The 15,952-nt window shown below is 37.2% G+C and overlaps 1 protein-coding gene across 1 annotated transcript; it reads left to right on the top strand.

Moving 5' to 3' along the window:
* The first annotated feature begins 4,811 nt into the window (after positions 1-4,811).
* LOC135702295 (mitochondrial import receptor subunit TOM40 homolog) lies at positions 4,812-14,985 on the top strand. The gene is made up of 4 exons (XM_065223323.1): positions 4,812-5,141; positions 5,209-5,537; positions 13,579-13,803; positions 14,835-14,985. The coding sequence occupies exons 1-4, from the start codon at positions 4,818-4,820 to the stop codon at positions 14,941-14,943; spliced, it is 987 nt and encodes a 328-aa protein (XP_065079395.1). The 5' UTR covers positions 4,812-4,817; the 3' UTR covers positions 14,944-14,985.
* Positions 14,986-15,952: the final 967 nt, after the last annotated feature.

Here is a 15,952-nt window from a genome sequence, read left to right as displayed (position 1 = left end):
GATTCCATTTGTTCAGTTACGGATACTGATTTGAAAATAACCGATCATGAGACTTTAGTGATTAATGTCTTAGACCATGTTAACTATAACGATAATTTTGTAAAATTGAAGTGCTGGAGGAAATATTCGAAGCAAGCTGTTTCAAATCTTGTTGAGAGAAGCCTGGATTTTCCATTCGCGGCCGGTAACTTAGATGAATCTACAGCTGTTCTTAATAACGCTTTGAAAACGTGTACCAATCAACTAGTTGAGCAAAAGTTTGTTTCTTTGAAAAACTCGAACAGCTGGTACAATTTGGATCTTTTGCGTCTTAAACGGAAAAGGGACAAATGGTACAAAAAGTTTTGTAGATCTAATAATGACAATCATTGGACTAGGTACACAATCGCGCGTAATAAGTATTCACAATCGATAAAGAAAACTCGTTGTGAATATGTTCAAAGGAAGATTGATCAGCATCAAAACAACAGCAAAGAGTTATGGAAAATTTTGAAATCTTTATTAAAACCTAGTAATTGCAAACCGCGGTCCATAACTTTTAATGGCACATTAGAACAGTCAGAACAAGTAATTGCATCTAAGTTTAATGATTATTTCGTAGACAGTGTTTCATTGATTAATCAATCTATTGAATTGGTCGATGAACCTGACGAAATAAAACAGCCAGTTAATAGTAGTTGCAGATTTGAAGTTTTTCACCCAATTACATTAGATGAACTTAGAGTTATTTGTTTTTCATTAGGAAAATCGGCTGGAGTAGATAATGTTAATGCTAGAGTTATTCAAGATTGCTTTCATGTCATTGGCCACATCTTTCTGGACCTTATTAATGAATCATTGCAGAATGGACATGTGCCACAAATTTGGAAGGAATCCTTAGTGATTCCTATTCAAAAAGTTGCTGGAACGATTAAAGCCGAAGAGTTTCGTCCCATCAACATGTTGCACACATTAGAGAAAATCTTAGAACTTGTTGTTAAAGGCCAGCTGTTGGAGTATTTGAATAGCAACTCTTTGTTGATACCAGAACAATCGGGATATCGGGAAGGTCATTCTTGTGAAACTGCATTGAATTTGGTGTTAGCAAAGTGGAAAGACAACTTGGAGCGTAAAGATACGATTGTTGCTGTTTTTTTGGATCTGAAACGCGCTTTTGAAACAATTTCTAGGCCCTTACTGTTAAGTACAATCAAGCGCTTTGGAATTACGAGTACTGCATATAAATGGTTTGAAAGCTATTTGTCTGACAGAACTCAACGGACTGTTTTTAATGATTCTGTTTCCAGTCCCGTGGGGAACAACCTTGGAGTGCCCCAGGGAAGTGTATTAGGGCCCCTTTTATTTATTATGTATATTAATGACTTGCGACGTGTTTTACGGTTTTGCGACATTAACCTTTTTGCAGATGATACTGTGTTATTCATTGCAGCTAAGGATTTAGAAGTTGCCGTCTCACACTTGAATGAAGATTTGCAGTATCTAAGTAGATGGTTGAAGTGTAAGCAGTTAAAATTGAATACAAGTAAAACTAAATTTATGGTAATTTCGCGGAATCGATTAAATGAGAACGTCTCTGTTGTAATTGATGATGAGAATATTGATCGCGTTCAGGAGATTAAATATCTTGGCGTGATTATTGATGACAAACTTAAGTTCAACTCTCACATTGACAATGTCATCAAGAAAATTGCCAAGAAGTATGGAATTCTATTGAAGTAATAAAATTGGGTTGTTAGCGGAATGCTAAATAAAACAGCAAAAAAGTTTATCTTCCATTTAATTCCACTTAATTAATTTTGGTATCCATGACAGATACGTATTTCGACTACAATGTGCAGTCTTCATCAGTGTCATTCCCACTAAAGAACTTATCAAAATCTAACCCCCTTAAGTACTCATCCCCTAGGTAAAAAAAGTCATTTTTATACCTATGATCTTGACTTTTTTTACCTAGGGGATGAGTACTTAAGGGGGTTAGATTTTGATAAGTTCTTTAGTGGGAATGACACTGATGAAGACTGCACATTGTAGTCGAAATACGTATCTGTCATGGATACCAAAATTAATTAAGTGGAATTAAATGGAAGATAAACTTTTTTGCTGTTTTATTTAGCATTCCGCTAACAACCCAATTTCATTACTTCATTATGATGGCTACCAAGCCTTTGGGGATTTTCCTTATTAGAGAGTTGTATAGATTTTTCTCCTTTAGCTTACTTAAATCTTTGGTTTTTATTAGTTAGGTAGGTTCCGATTCAACACATTGTAGTTTCATTTTTATACCTATGATCTTGACTTTTTTACCTAGGGGATGAGTACTTAAGGGGGTTAGATTTTGATAAGTTCTTTAGTGGGAATGACACTGATGAAGACTGCACATTGTAGTCGAAATACGTATCTGTCATGGATACCAACATTAATTAAGTGGAATTAAATGGAAGATAAACTTTTTTGCTGTTTTATTTAGCATTCCGCTAACAACCCAATTTCATTACTTCATTATGATGGCTACCAAGCCTTTGGGGATTTTCCTTATTAGAGAGTTGTATAGATTTTTCTCCTTTAGCTTACTTAAATCTTTGGTTTTTATTAGTTAGGTAGGTTCCGATTCAACACATTGTAGTTTCATTTTTATACCTATGATCTTGACTTTTTTTACCTAGGGGATGAGTACTTAAGGGGGTTAGATTTTGATAAGTTCTTTAGTGGGAATGACACTGATGAAGACTGCACATTGTAGTCGAAATACGCATCTGTCATGGATACCAAAATTAATTAAGTGGAATTAAATGGAAGATAAACTTTTTTGCTGTTTTATTTAGCATTCCGCTAACAACCCAATTTCATTACTTCATTATGATGGCTACCAAGCCTTTGGGGATTTTCCTTATTAGAGAGTTGTATAGATTTTTCTCCTTTAGCTTACTTAAATCTTTGGTTTTTATTAGTTAGGTAGGTTCCGATTCAACACATTGTAGTTTCATTTTTATACCTATGATCTTGACTTTTTTTACCTAGGGGATGAGTACTTAAGGGGGTTAGATTTTGATAAGTTCTTTAGTGGGAATGACACTGATGAAGACTGCACATTGTAGTCGAAATACGTATCTGTCATGGATACCAAAATTAATTAAGTGGAATTAAATGGAAGATAAACTTTTTTGCTGTTTTATGGAATTCTATGTCGATTGAAAAACGATTTAACTATTGCCAGTCAAATACAGCTATACAAATCAATCATCTCTCCTCATCTAGACTTTTGCCCATCCATTTTATTTCTGTCGAATGCAACACAAATATCGAGATTACAGCGCTTGCAGAATAAAATAATGCGTTTGATTTTGAGATGTAATAGATTCACTTCCTCAACTTTGATGTTAGACGCCTTACAATGGTTGTCGGTGAAGCAAAGAATTGTATATTTGACTATGGTGTTCATTTTTAAAGTAGTTAACGGTTTGCTGCCTCGATATTTGTGTGATCGAATTGAAAGAGGAAGTGACTATCATAGATATAATACTAGAAACGCGGTTGAAATAAGAACACCTCATTTTTTGACTTGTGCTTCACAAAATTCATTATATTATAAAGAAATAAATGTTTTCAATTCGATGCCTAGACATATCAAACGTTTAGCAACACTTACAGAATTTAAAAGACACTGCATTTCACACGTTAAAACTGTATTTTGAACAGTTACCCAGTGATTTTTTTATGAATTGACAAATTATGTATCTTGACGAAGTTATTTTTAACGGATTATTTTGTATGGATAGCTGTTATAACGACTTTTTAATAATTATTGTAGCACTGCAAAAACTATTTCTGTTCGCCACGAGGGTGATGATGGATTTTAGATATTTGATTTAATAGTAGTAGTAAAAAAAATAGTAGTCTACAAAGGTTTGAGCCTCGCGCGCGTATTACGGATATAGAGGACTGAATTTAACATTTGATAAAAAAAAAAATGCAATTTTGAAGCTTATTTGGAAGATACCTTGAGTTAGTAGTAAGTTTTCTGGCAAATGTTGGGGGTTCGTGTGCATTCCTGACATTGCTGAAAATTATGATAGCATCAGATTGCGGGGTTACTAGTGTAATAGGATGCTTTGTTGTTCATTAACTCTTGATTGCTTGTTATACTTATGAATATTTTAGGTGGACAAAAAGGCGAACTAAGAGGTGGACGCCTGAGCTTTTCAACATTTATATCGCTGTGAAGCAACTGTAAACTCTAGAGGGAATTTATATCTGTAACTGAAACCAGTTCGATTTTGTTTGCCAACCTGGTTAAAATGTCATATTTAATTATCTTAAAGATAAATCGTCCAGCTCAAACCTTTGTAGGGGTAAGAGGTGGGACCATCATCATCATCAAAATAATCGTGATAAATGTTCAACAAACATGTTAGAGTTAAATATTTATTATATTAATTTTTAAATGAGGCAAGCTAATCATAAAAAAATTCAATTATCATTAATGATTATTCACATAAGATTTTTTAACGCATACGTGTCGTCAATGCTCAATAAACATAGCATAAAAACTGTGGGATGCAGTGCTGACACCACCAATGGTGAAATCTTCAGCAACCCTCCTTCTTGGCAGATGATTGTTAAAATTATGCAAAGTGTAACGCAAATCGAGAAGGTCGAGTTTATCCAATGCGTCCAATGTCGTGGAACTGGTCCACTAACTCCGTTACCGAGGTTATTACAGAATTTACCGTATTCCGGTGTCCAGTCTTGTCAGTCTCCCTGCAAAACATCATCAAAGCAATCCGGCAGCGCATCTCCCTCAACTAAATACCATCGAAATGTCACCTCGTCATCCAGATCCTTGCTACGAAGAACCATGCTTCCCGAAAGCCCGCCCAGGCAAACAAAGACCCCATTTCCCGAAACCTCTTATAACGGTCGATGGTATTCCACGGGTTGCGCTGAATCCTGGAGACTTTGCAAGCCTTCACCAGCGCGCATACGATTTGCGGCCGGAATGGTTTGAGGGTTTCCAGCTGAACACCTTCAAAACGCTGACCGTGCATCGAATCATATGGGCCAGCTGGAATCTCAGTCACATAACACCGACTGGTTTTCGTCTTGGAGCCCAAGTGCAGCGAAAATGCAGCGACACCGTATTGGTAAGAAGTGCTTTGTTAATGCTGTATTTTGGATTATAATCTTTGTTGTTCTTTGTTAATTTCTCAGAAGACACCAGTGGTCGCTTTTGATTTGAATCCAGGCACTTTGGCATCCAATCTCTTCTTACTGTACCGCCCGGTTGCATCGATCTGCAGTGAGATAAGTATCCAGCTGAAACCGCAAACCCAATCGTCCCCGGTAATAGATAGACTCTCGCTGCAGCATACTGGTACCAGCACAACTACTACCTTGCGCTGCTACAATCCCACCAGGCAATCCTGCCGCATGACACTGGACCACTTGGTGAGCTACAACGATAGATTGGCATTCGGGGCGGAGCTGCTGTACGAGTGGTATCGGGACACAACTAATGCCCAGATGGCAATCGCCGCAAGGTACGTAAATAGGTTGATTTTGGTTGATGTTTCGCAAAAGTGATGACCGGATGTTTACATGCCATGCCTTTCGTGTCAATGACATGTCCATCCTTCAGGGCATTGGGTCTGTAACTTGAGGAGATGATGCGATAAGCATCTGTATTTGATTGAAATGGCATAAGTAGCTGCACCGCGGTAGAGCTTCAGTGGGTTATTGGATTACATTCTGCAACTTTGATGTTTATTTTGGAATCTCAGATGCCCTATCGCAACATGTAAGTCATTCCTATTTATTTTCAGAGCTTACCACTGGCCAATCTTTCTAGTTCATTAATATTGTTAGCGTTGTGGCTATCAACATTCATTTAGTAAGGTGGGAATTGTAACATATTTTTTTAATGAAGTCGAGTGCAGGACTCAAGTATCCTGGATCAAGGTGGATGATGCTAATGGAGCCAAAGTTATTTGGATAGCAGTTTATTTTTATTTTTATTTATTACTTTATTTGATTATACTCAATTGAATAAACCTTACTGAGCCGAAGTTTCCTTTACAAGAAAATAAATGCAATAAATTTAAAAACTATTTGCAGCAAGTGGTTTCCAAGTATGGCAATATCGACAAAGAGGGACATAGCGCTTCGATTCAAGAGATGAACAAAAATTGTGGTCTTCACTTAAACACTCATCACGAAATGTTTGTTGCGGGCCAGCCTTCCGGTGACCCTATGCCTTGAACAGAAAGTATTTATTATTATTCCCCAAGTAGAATATGTTTACCTTCCGATTGGGGAAATTAAGCGAGAAAGGAATCTCCTTTTCCACGTCTATGTAAATACAGCTATCCCCCCAAAGAACTCGTTACCCACTGAGTTGCACCCACCGCTATTTCTCGGCGGGGTTTCAACCAGTCGGTCAGATTTGTTACATGTGAGTAGGGTCAATGGAGAACCAAATTGATATTTTAAAGCAACCATCAAAATAAACAGAATATACATGAAAAAGGCTAGTTGCCAGTTGGTTTAAAGGCTAGTTGCCTCCCTAAGTGGCCCTCCGCATCCTAACTCTTTTGTTAATCTACTTAATGTTATAAGGCTGTCTAAATTTTCTTATTTAAGTTCGTTTGATGATTATGATATCTCATTAGCCTTATTTAATAAATAATTGAAATCTCTAATCAACCTAATCAATTATAACCCATGGTTTATTAAGTATTTGCACTTGTGCATGTAATCTAATATTTAACGTGTTTCAAGTTGTTTATGACTTTGACCTATATTTATTATATATTATTTCGTCCCAGGTGACACCTTCAAAAGATTAAAATGCCTCACTTTGAAGTTAGTTTTCTAACTGATTTTTAAATTGTATAGGGTATATGCTCCAACTACGCTCACACGTTTCCACTATGTTGTCCCACAAAATTACGTATGGATATGTCACAATAGAAGCACGCCACAGTGAAATCCCGAGCCACAGTTCAAACACTTATCCCAAACCAAAATGAAGCATATATAAGGTTAGTTACAATACCATGTACGAAAATTGTGTTCAACATTGTTCCCTGAGTAATGCGGCAATGAAAACAACAATGCAAGCTTGTCACGCAAATAGAAGAATCACTGTTGGGCACTTACTGAAATATAATTCCCGTGCAAACCCAAATAAATCTATCAGTGTAAAAATAAATAAAATAAGAGTGATTTGCGGAAAAAAAACCCACCAGTATCGCATCCAACATCAGTGCCTATACGTAAGCGTACTACGACGCGGCTCTCAAACAAAGGAGTAACAATTGTGATACTATCAATGCTAGACTAGATCTTTGGTTTTCTCATTCCCACGGCATGAGCCAACGATGCCGGACCTAAACTAACCGTCTTCAACGCTCCACTATGAAGCATAAGATTAGGCCCGGCCACCAACGTCCAGGTTAAAAACTAGCCAAGGGGATGTTAATAACTCGCTAGATTTAACGTTTATCGGTGCGTTTGCTGTTGGTTTTGATAGCCAATACAACCTGTTACTACTCTGCATTGAACAAATTCTAGAAAAATGTTTCACTTAGCTGTAGCAATGCAAGGAGAAAATCGATGAAGAGAATCGATCATGGCGTATTCGCCCTTATGCATGCTCACTGTCGAACTGTATATGTGACTTGTTACAGATAAGACAATTTTTAAATTGCTGCCGAAAACATCGTTGCAACGTTTTGGAACACTATTATAGGAAGTGGTGGTTTTTACATTAATTATAATTATCCTGAATTAAATTGCTTAATCAGGTACGGCCCGTATCAGCAAACCCAAGACGGTGGATTTAACTAATGTTCATCTAACGCCAAATTCAATTTATGGATTTACTTCAACATTCTTTAGGGAGTCTGACCACTTGCTCTGGGGTACTTGTACCCAGTATCTGTTTTTATCACTTACCATCACACGCAAGGAGAAGCGCTTCAACCCACTGTAGATGAATTACGTTCATTTTGAATATCTTCGCTGTGACGTACGAGAGAAATGAACAATTGAGTTCATTATACATCATCGAATACGCGTTTGTTGATATTCACCAATACTTGATTATTCATCTCAACATTTTCAAAATAAGAAGCAATTCCTAAAAGCAAAATAATCAAATTCATTTCAGGCAAAATGATTATTTTGAATATCGAACCTCGATATTATCATCAATTCTGCATGAGGCAAAAATTTCCAATAGGTCTGTGCGTAAAAATCAAAATTATAACAGCAATTTATAAAATAACGAACATTTTGGATGGCTCGAGGGACACTTGCCTTTGATGAAAAAACACGTCTACTGGGGATTCATATTTCTAAAAATATCATCTTTCAATGAAACAGTCATCATTGAAAAGCAATGCAACTATGTTCTATCAATCTAATTGAAACTTTTATTGGCTCTGTTGTCTTGTGAATTTTAGCTACATATAACGGCCTCTTTTCTGATTTTTATCTCTCAATCTATAAAATCTACACGAAAACTATGTTTGAACGAAATTTCTAGAACAGTACACTTCTTCTTCTTCTTCGCTTTTTAAGCTTATTGCATATCGCATATTAGCTTGTTGCGTGCTCTCAACTTAGTGTTCTAGATGCACTTCCACAGTTATTAACTGAGAGCTTTCGATGCCTGTACCATTTTTGCATTGGTATAATTGTGTGGCAAGTCCAATCATACTTCTATGCCCAGGGAAGTCGAGAAATTTTCCAACCCGAAAAATTCCTATACCGGACCGGGAATTGAACTAAGCCACCTCCAGCATGGTCTTGCGTTGTAGCTGCGCCTTTACCGACTGAGCTAAGGGAGGCCCCAACAGTATACTGGAACCTCCATTTACGAACCAAAACGGGGGTTCGTAAATCGAATTAGTGCGTAAAAAAATCTCGTTATTTGGGATTTACTTCGTAAAAGAAAACTCGTTATTTGGGATTTACTTCGTAAAAAGAGGTTTTTGAAAATATTGTAAAATACCCCACAATATGGGTATTTTTGGAATCAGGGTGACGTGTAGGGAACGGAAATCGATGTCTGACGCCTTTTGAAATCCAAGATGGCGGCTTCCGGTTACATAAAAACTTGGAAATTCTGCCAAATAACCCACAATATGGGTATTTTTGGAATTGGAGTGACGTGTAGGGACCGGAAACCGATGTCTGACACCATTTTGAAATCCAAGATGGCGGCTTCCGGTAACGTAAAAACTTGGAAATTCTGTCAAATAACCCCACCATATGGGTATTTTTGGAATCGGAGTGACGTGTAGGGACCGGAAATCGATGTCTGACGCTTTTTTGAAATCCGAGATGGCGGCTTCCGGTTACAGGAAAACTTCGACATTCTGTCAAATACCCCACAATATGGGTATTTTTAGAATCGAAGTGTCGTGTAGGGACTGTAAATCGATGTGTGACGCCATTTTGAAATCCAAGATGGCGGCTTCCGGTTACAGGAAAACAGAAAAATACCGTTAAATACACAACAATATGGATATTTTTGCAATCAGGGTGACCTGTGAGAACCAGGAATCCATGTCTGACGCCATTTCGAAATCCAAGATGGTGACATCCGGTTACAGAAACACTAGAAAATACAGTCATATACCCCACAATATGGGTTTTTTTGGAATCGGGGTGACTTATTAGGACTGAAAACCCATGTCTGACGCCATTTTGAAAGTCAATATGGTGACTTCCGGTTACATAAAAACATAAAAATAATGTTAAATAACCAACAATATGGGTATCTTAAGAATCGGGGTGATGTGGTGGTATTTGCCAATTTTTCTGTAACTGGAAGCCGCCGTCTAGGATTTCTAAATGGCGTCAGACATAAATTTCCAGTTCTTACACGTCACTCCAATTCCAAAAATACCAATATTGTGGGGTATATGACAGGATTTCCAAGCTTTTCTGCTACCGGAAGCCGGCATCTTGGATTTAAAAATGGCGACATACATGGATTTCCGGTCCCTAAACGTCACTCCGATTCCAAAAATACCCATATTGTGTGGTATTTGACAGAATTTCCAAGTTTTTATGTAACCGGTAGTCACCATCTTGGATTTAAATATGGCGTCAGACATTAATTTCCGGTCCCTTCACGTCACTCCGATTCCAAAAATACCCATATTGTGTGGTATTTGGCAGAATTTCCAAGTTTTTAAGTAACCGGAAGTCACCATCTTGGTTTTAAAAATGGTGTCACATATCGATTTCCGGTCCCTAAATGTCACTCCGATTCCAACAAGACCCATATTGTGGGATATTTCACAATATATCCCAGATTCCCAAAATCACAAAAAAAAATTCGTTATTTGGGATTTACTTCGTAAAAAAAAATAGTTATTTGGGATTTACTTCGTTAAAAGAGGGACGTAAATTGAATACTGCGCAAAAAAAGACTTCGTAAACGGAGGTTTCAGTGTACACTGGAGTCGCTTTTGACGCGAGGGATACGTGCCGCGTAAAAAAAACCGCGTAAAAAAAAAACTACCGAGATTATGATTTTTCACATGCTTGAATATTTTTTATAAATCGCCATTCGTTATTATAGCATGTTATGGTCCATATAGACATATTTTAAAAATTTCTGTATTTACACCAAAAATTGTGATTTTTTTAAAAGTATGCCATTCGATTACCTATAGTTTTAAACGGATAATGTGATTGGAATCAAGTCGATAGGTCGTATCGTTGTCGAGAAATCGTTAAAAACGTACCGCGTAAATTGCGACTCAGTGGATTGTCGGGATTTTTTTGCGATAATCTTCTGTCAGCGTTTTGGCTGGTGGCGCTACGCCATCCGGAAGAATTTTCGTTTGAATTATTTCCAAATGTATAGTCCAGTTCAGTTTTTACGTATTCAGTAACCGTGTTGTGCCAGTGTTAGTGATTTAGACCGTGAAATCAGCATGGAAAGAAAAGATTCCCATTGGTTAAACCCTGTTAAGCCGTGCCGTTCTTTTCTGGATACTAATTTGGTGAGCTCGTTCCTTAATTTTTGTAATTTTTTTAATCATTAAATACGCGTCAATCAAATTTTGCGCTACTGTTTTATAGAAAGTTTCAGTACATTATCAGCATCGATACTGTACCGGAGCGGGGCTTATTGTAAGCAAAATCTTCGGAAGCATGCGATCTTGAAATGGGCTAATGGGTATACGGTAAAGCTATCACCTTCGAACTCCAGAGTTCAAACTTTTTGCAGTCATAAAAAAATGGTTACAGGTAGATTTTATACATAATACCACTGCCAGACCACTGCCAGACAGGAGTGTGATTGTAGATACATACAGTACATACAATAAATGAACGAATGAAAAATTGCATCAGTCAAATGTGTCAAAATTAGTCTGTTTTTTTTTTATAAAATCTTTGTCTTACAAGCTAAGCTATTCTAAACTAATTACAGGCATTTATTTCTAAGAAGAATTTGAAGCTAGGCAAGGAGATCATATGTCGTTCTGTTTCCAAAATATATTGACTAAACTGAACAAATTTTCTTAGAATCATAATTTTGTCATCCCTGCTAAACTCTTCTAAGGTTGGAGCTATCAAACTGGAAAAGGTTAAGAAGCGCATTAAACGAGGATCAAATCTGTTTAGTAAATGTCTAATAAAATAGTTCCATGACTGATTGACCGAAAAACGTTTACAAAATATATGCTCAAGATCTTCGAGGAATCCGCATGATAAGCAATTAGGGTTGTCAGCAATACCTATGCGATACAAATGAGCTCTGTGATCATTTTTCCTATTATAAAGTAAATAAAGAATAGATTTTTCATTTGAGTTCAGGTTCTTTAAGTTAATATTATTCCAGACACGTGGCCAATTGTTTTGTTCTTTAATTTCAATAGTTGGTCTAGGCAATGATCCAATTTTATCAGAATATAGTTTTGTCAAAGAAAAAGGTTGTGTTAGACCATGTTCGTAAAACAAATTCATGAAAGAAGGATACATATGTGGTAATATAGTAACAGGTTTCCTTATGACTACTGACTACTGATATTAGGCAGAATATAATTTTTCAACAAACACGTGTCGGTCGAATTAGGATTTATCCCAGGCTACTATTGTAGAAAAACGTAATTGATTGATATTGGGCGGAACGCGTCGGAATGTTTAGAAAAATAGGGCGCACGCTTGATCCGGTTTAAGATACATTGTTGACTGCTTTCGGGAACGTGATTTCATTTTAATAACTTGTTTACTTGTTTAACCATTGAACGTCGCGTGAAAGTGGAACTTAATGAAGGCATCAGTGCTTTTTCGTAACTTTTAGTTTTCGGATTAGAAAAATCATCGGTTGCAGGACAGTGTTACCGATTTATATTGGATAATCCAAAGCTATGTTGATCATTATAACATTAAATTTTGAATAACAAATGATAAAACAATCTTATTCAAATGTCGTAATAATACCTCTGACCAAGGAAAAATGATTTATATAGTTTTCATAAAAGTTGACGATACAAATACTAATGAGGAAAGGAATTCCGCATTTCCTTTTCCCAAGTCCTTTTCCTCTCCTTCCCTTCCCTTCTTCTCTTTTCAGAAAGCGAGTAATGGCGCTATAACCATATGCCATAGGACAAGAGTTAGTGCTCAGGTCCCAACCGCTAGAAGAAAATGGTAGCGAGCAAGGGCGCTATAACCTAGGCGAATACAGCATTCCCTCCGTATAGGTAACGTCCGCACACCGCTCTCTGTTGTCCTTCGACTGAGGTCGGCTGGATCGATTGAGGGATGGCAGTGGGTTGGCGGTGCCGTCCACGCTTGTACGGAAGGAGGACTGTACGCTCGAACACAAGGGGTAAATACCTGTGTTCCATCCCAGGAGATCGGACAACCAAGGAGTGTACATTAACTTTCTTAGCTCTGTCACTCCCAACGATTTATATAGCCTATTTTCAAATCCTGCATACGGAGCGGCTGGTACGGTATGTCCCCGCTCTTTGCTTACCTGTGGATTAAATGTTAACCACTGTCTATACTTATTAAGTAGACATGGTAAACATTCACTTCCACAAAAATTAACTAAACGCTACACAGTAGGCCTGGCCGCTTTATTGTTTGTTTCACATCCTTGATGTGCAGCAGGTATTTATAATGACAAGAAAAATGATAGATGTATTATTTTCCAGGATTCTTTCAAGTACTGGCTGTGTATGTGTAGACCAGACTAGACTAGACTAGACACAGCAAAAAATAAATTTTAATATTATATCCAAGAGGATGCACTTCAATCATGCCGAAAATCTCATGGCCACAAAAAATAAACAAATACAGTTAAAGCATCGTAATGTCAGTTCATGCACTGCATTAATGATAATTTTGTCCTTAGTCATATTACACCATATTTTCGACACGATTGAAGTGCATCCACTTTGATGTGATCTTAAAATTATGTGCTTGCCGTGTTTGTTTTAAAGGAATGCAGATCGTATGACTGCTTTTGAATTTCTTTCAGAATTCGTATAGACAATGTATTTTTAGAAGCCGAAGTTAACATTAAAGAGATGTTTTTTTTTTCAGATACACCGGCGACAAGTATTCTCTTGCCATAACCGGCTCGAAGGAAGCCTTTGATCTTAGCTACTGGCGAAAGGTTAACAATCAGCTGCAAATCGGTTCATCACTGGCCTGCAGCCATCGAGAGGGCAAAGCCATAGGTACCATCTATTATCTGATGGAGCGGCCAGATTGCACCATCCGGGGTCTGTTTGATTCGGATTGGTCCGTAGGATTCACATATCAAAGGTAAGCTTCTTGTTTAGTACCGTAATCTGGGGACAAATTGACTACCGGGGTGAAATGGATCAAGATGGCTTGCAGGTCCTGTATAGTTGTGGCAATAGCTATCTATAGAAATCTTGATAGTATAAACAAAACAGTATATTTTGATGTAAACATTTCAATCTAATTTTACTGGTGTTCCTAAAATATCATTATTCAAACAAACGATTCAAAAGCTGGAACAACTGTTGTCATTAGCTTCTAAGTGGTTTTTTGACTCAACTAAGTGTCTATGAATTTAAATTATTTAAAATACAGTAACTCTCTAAAACTCGATATTGAAGGGACCATCGACTTATAGAATTTTCGAGATATAGATTAATAATCCCATACAAAACCACTAATCAAAAAATCATTGTTATTATGGTTATATACCTCAATATCGAGTTAGTGGACATCGAGTTGTGAAGAGTTGACTGCATTACAAAAAAAAAGTTTTCAATATCAAGAAAACATGGGATTTTCGACAAATTTCTAAAAAATTTCAAGAAAGTACCTACATTTTGGTGTGAATGCGAATTTAATTAAATGAGTTTTGGCATTGCTTAAATACACTTCGCACAAGGACTGCTTCGGGTTCAGGGGACTCAAATTCTTAAAAGACATGTACTAGGTATATATGCTCTAGAAAGTTTTTTGAATGGTTGAGCAATTTCAACCCTAGTAGAAATTTAACAAAACCTCCAATATGATAAGTTGTCATGAACACTCGTTTTAATTTAGTATTCTTTTTTTGTAGAAATTTTTATCGATATTAACGCTACAAAGTGATCAATTTCCCCCCGGTTTACGGTAGTAAAAAAAATCGCCTCAAAAGTCCATCCAGGCTTATGAAGATCCGTTCGTCCCTTCCAGTTTATCAGATCCGCTTAAAACGGATTGAATGCTGAATTAATTCTTCTCTTCTTTTTTATTCACACGACTCTATTTGCATACTTCAAAATCGGATTTGCACTTTTTCCCCCGCAATGGCACACTCTCAAAACCGAGCACAGGAAGCTGTCGCAGATGCCAATCGGCACCGGTATCAGTCTATTATTCTGCATCCCGAAAAACACATTCCAGTGCGGGTTCAAAATTGATTTGGACTCAAATTTGCTTTAATCGGATATCGTTGATGGCAGCCTTAGTTTAAATTCATGCGAATTGACGGATCATCGAATCAACAAAAGAAATAATGAAACCAAATGAACGGATGCTGATGAAAACTAACGATACAGGAATTTCGTTGCAGTACCCGGATGGCTCTCCACTGATTAACCGAACTACCGGAATCGTCAACCAATAAATGTCAATTTCATGTCCGCCATGCGCCTACCAACCTCGTTATGGAGTCCATCAACCCTTTCGTTGTTTAAATTAAATGCTCACCGAAATCCATGAGGCGTTTCATTGAATATTCACTTTTGAAAATGCCTCCGCTGACAGGTTGAATAGTGAATTCAATAAGTACCGCTCGATCGCTTTCGAAGCAGATGGGAAATGATGCAGGGTGCGTGCACTATTCAATCGACTGTGACGCAAACGTATGTGTGTGTGTGTGCAGTAAGAGAGTGCTGTTATCGATTTTTAATTCATTGGTTCGCTTTGCATTTCTAGGATATTGCAGATGAGAACAAAAAATAAGATGCTACACTAGTAGATAAGTGTGTGATGCTGTATCTAGTACTGTTATATTCCCAGAAAAAAACACACATTTTTCCTCAGACGAATGGCCGCAGCACTCAATACACACGGCTGATAAACAAACTAAAACTTTTTGTTCCGTTCACTCAAATTCTCAAAAACGTAGGTTATTCAAGGACTGAGTAAAACTTTCTTCGATTACGCAGGAAAATATTTTCGAATATGGGGAAAATCGAAAGTCTATTTGTATACTTCTTAGACTAAGTAAAATTCTCATCAATTTTCCTCATATTCGAGCAGAGTGCTGAAAATTTCACTCAGTCATGAGTCACCCACGTTTTTGCGATTTGAAGTGAATAACCACTTTATTTTGAATTGATCTCTTCCGCCGTGCACCGCGTATTTCTTGATTTTTATTAATCAAAATCATCAAAGTCCCTCGTGAGATACGGCCGTTCGTTTGAGGCAAGGGGGTGCTGCGATGTTT

The sequence above is a fragment of the Ochlerotatus camptorhynchus genome, unplaced genomic scaffold (genome assembly GCF_037179485.1).
Source record: "Ochlerotatus camptorhynchus isolate MF236.1 unplaced genomic scaffold, CSIRO-AGI_Acam_v1.1 ptg000191l, whole genome shotgun sequence".
Lineage (NCBI taxonomy): Eukaryota > Metazoa > Arthropoda > Insecta > Diptera > Culicidae > Ochlerotatus > Ochlerotatus camptorhynchus.
This window is presented reverse-complemented; position numbering and strand designations above follow the sequence as displayed.

Coding starts and splice junctions, on each gene's coding strand:
- LOC135702295 (XM_065223323.1), top strand. CDS start 4,818: ATGTCACCTCGTCATCCAGATCCTTGCTACGAAGAACCATGCTTCCCG. Junction 5,538..13,578: donor CAGATGGCAATCGCCGCAAG/GTACGTAAATAG, acceptor TTTTTTTTTCAG/ATACACCGGCGACAAGTATT. Junction 13,804..14,834: donor GTAGGATTCACATATCAAAG/GTAAGCTTCTTG, acceptor AACCGAGCACAG/GAAGCTGTCGCAGATGCCAA.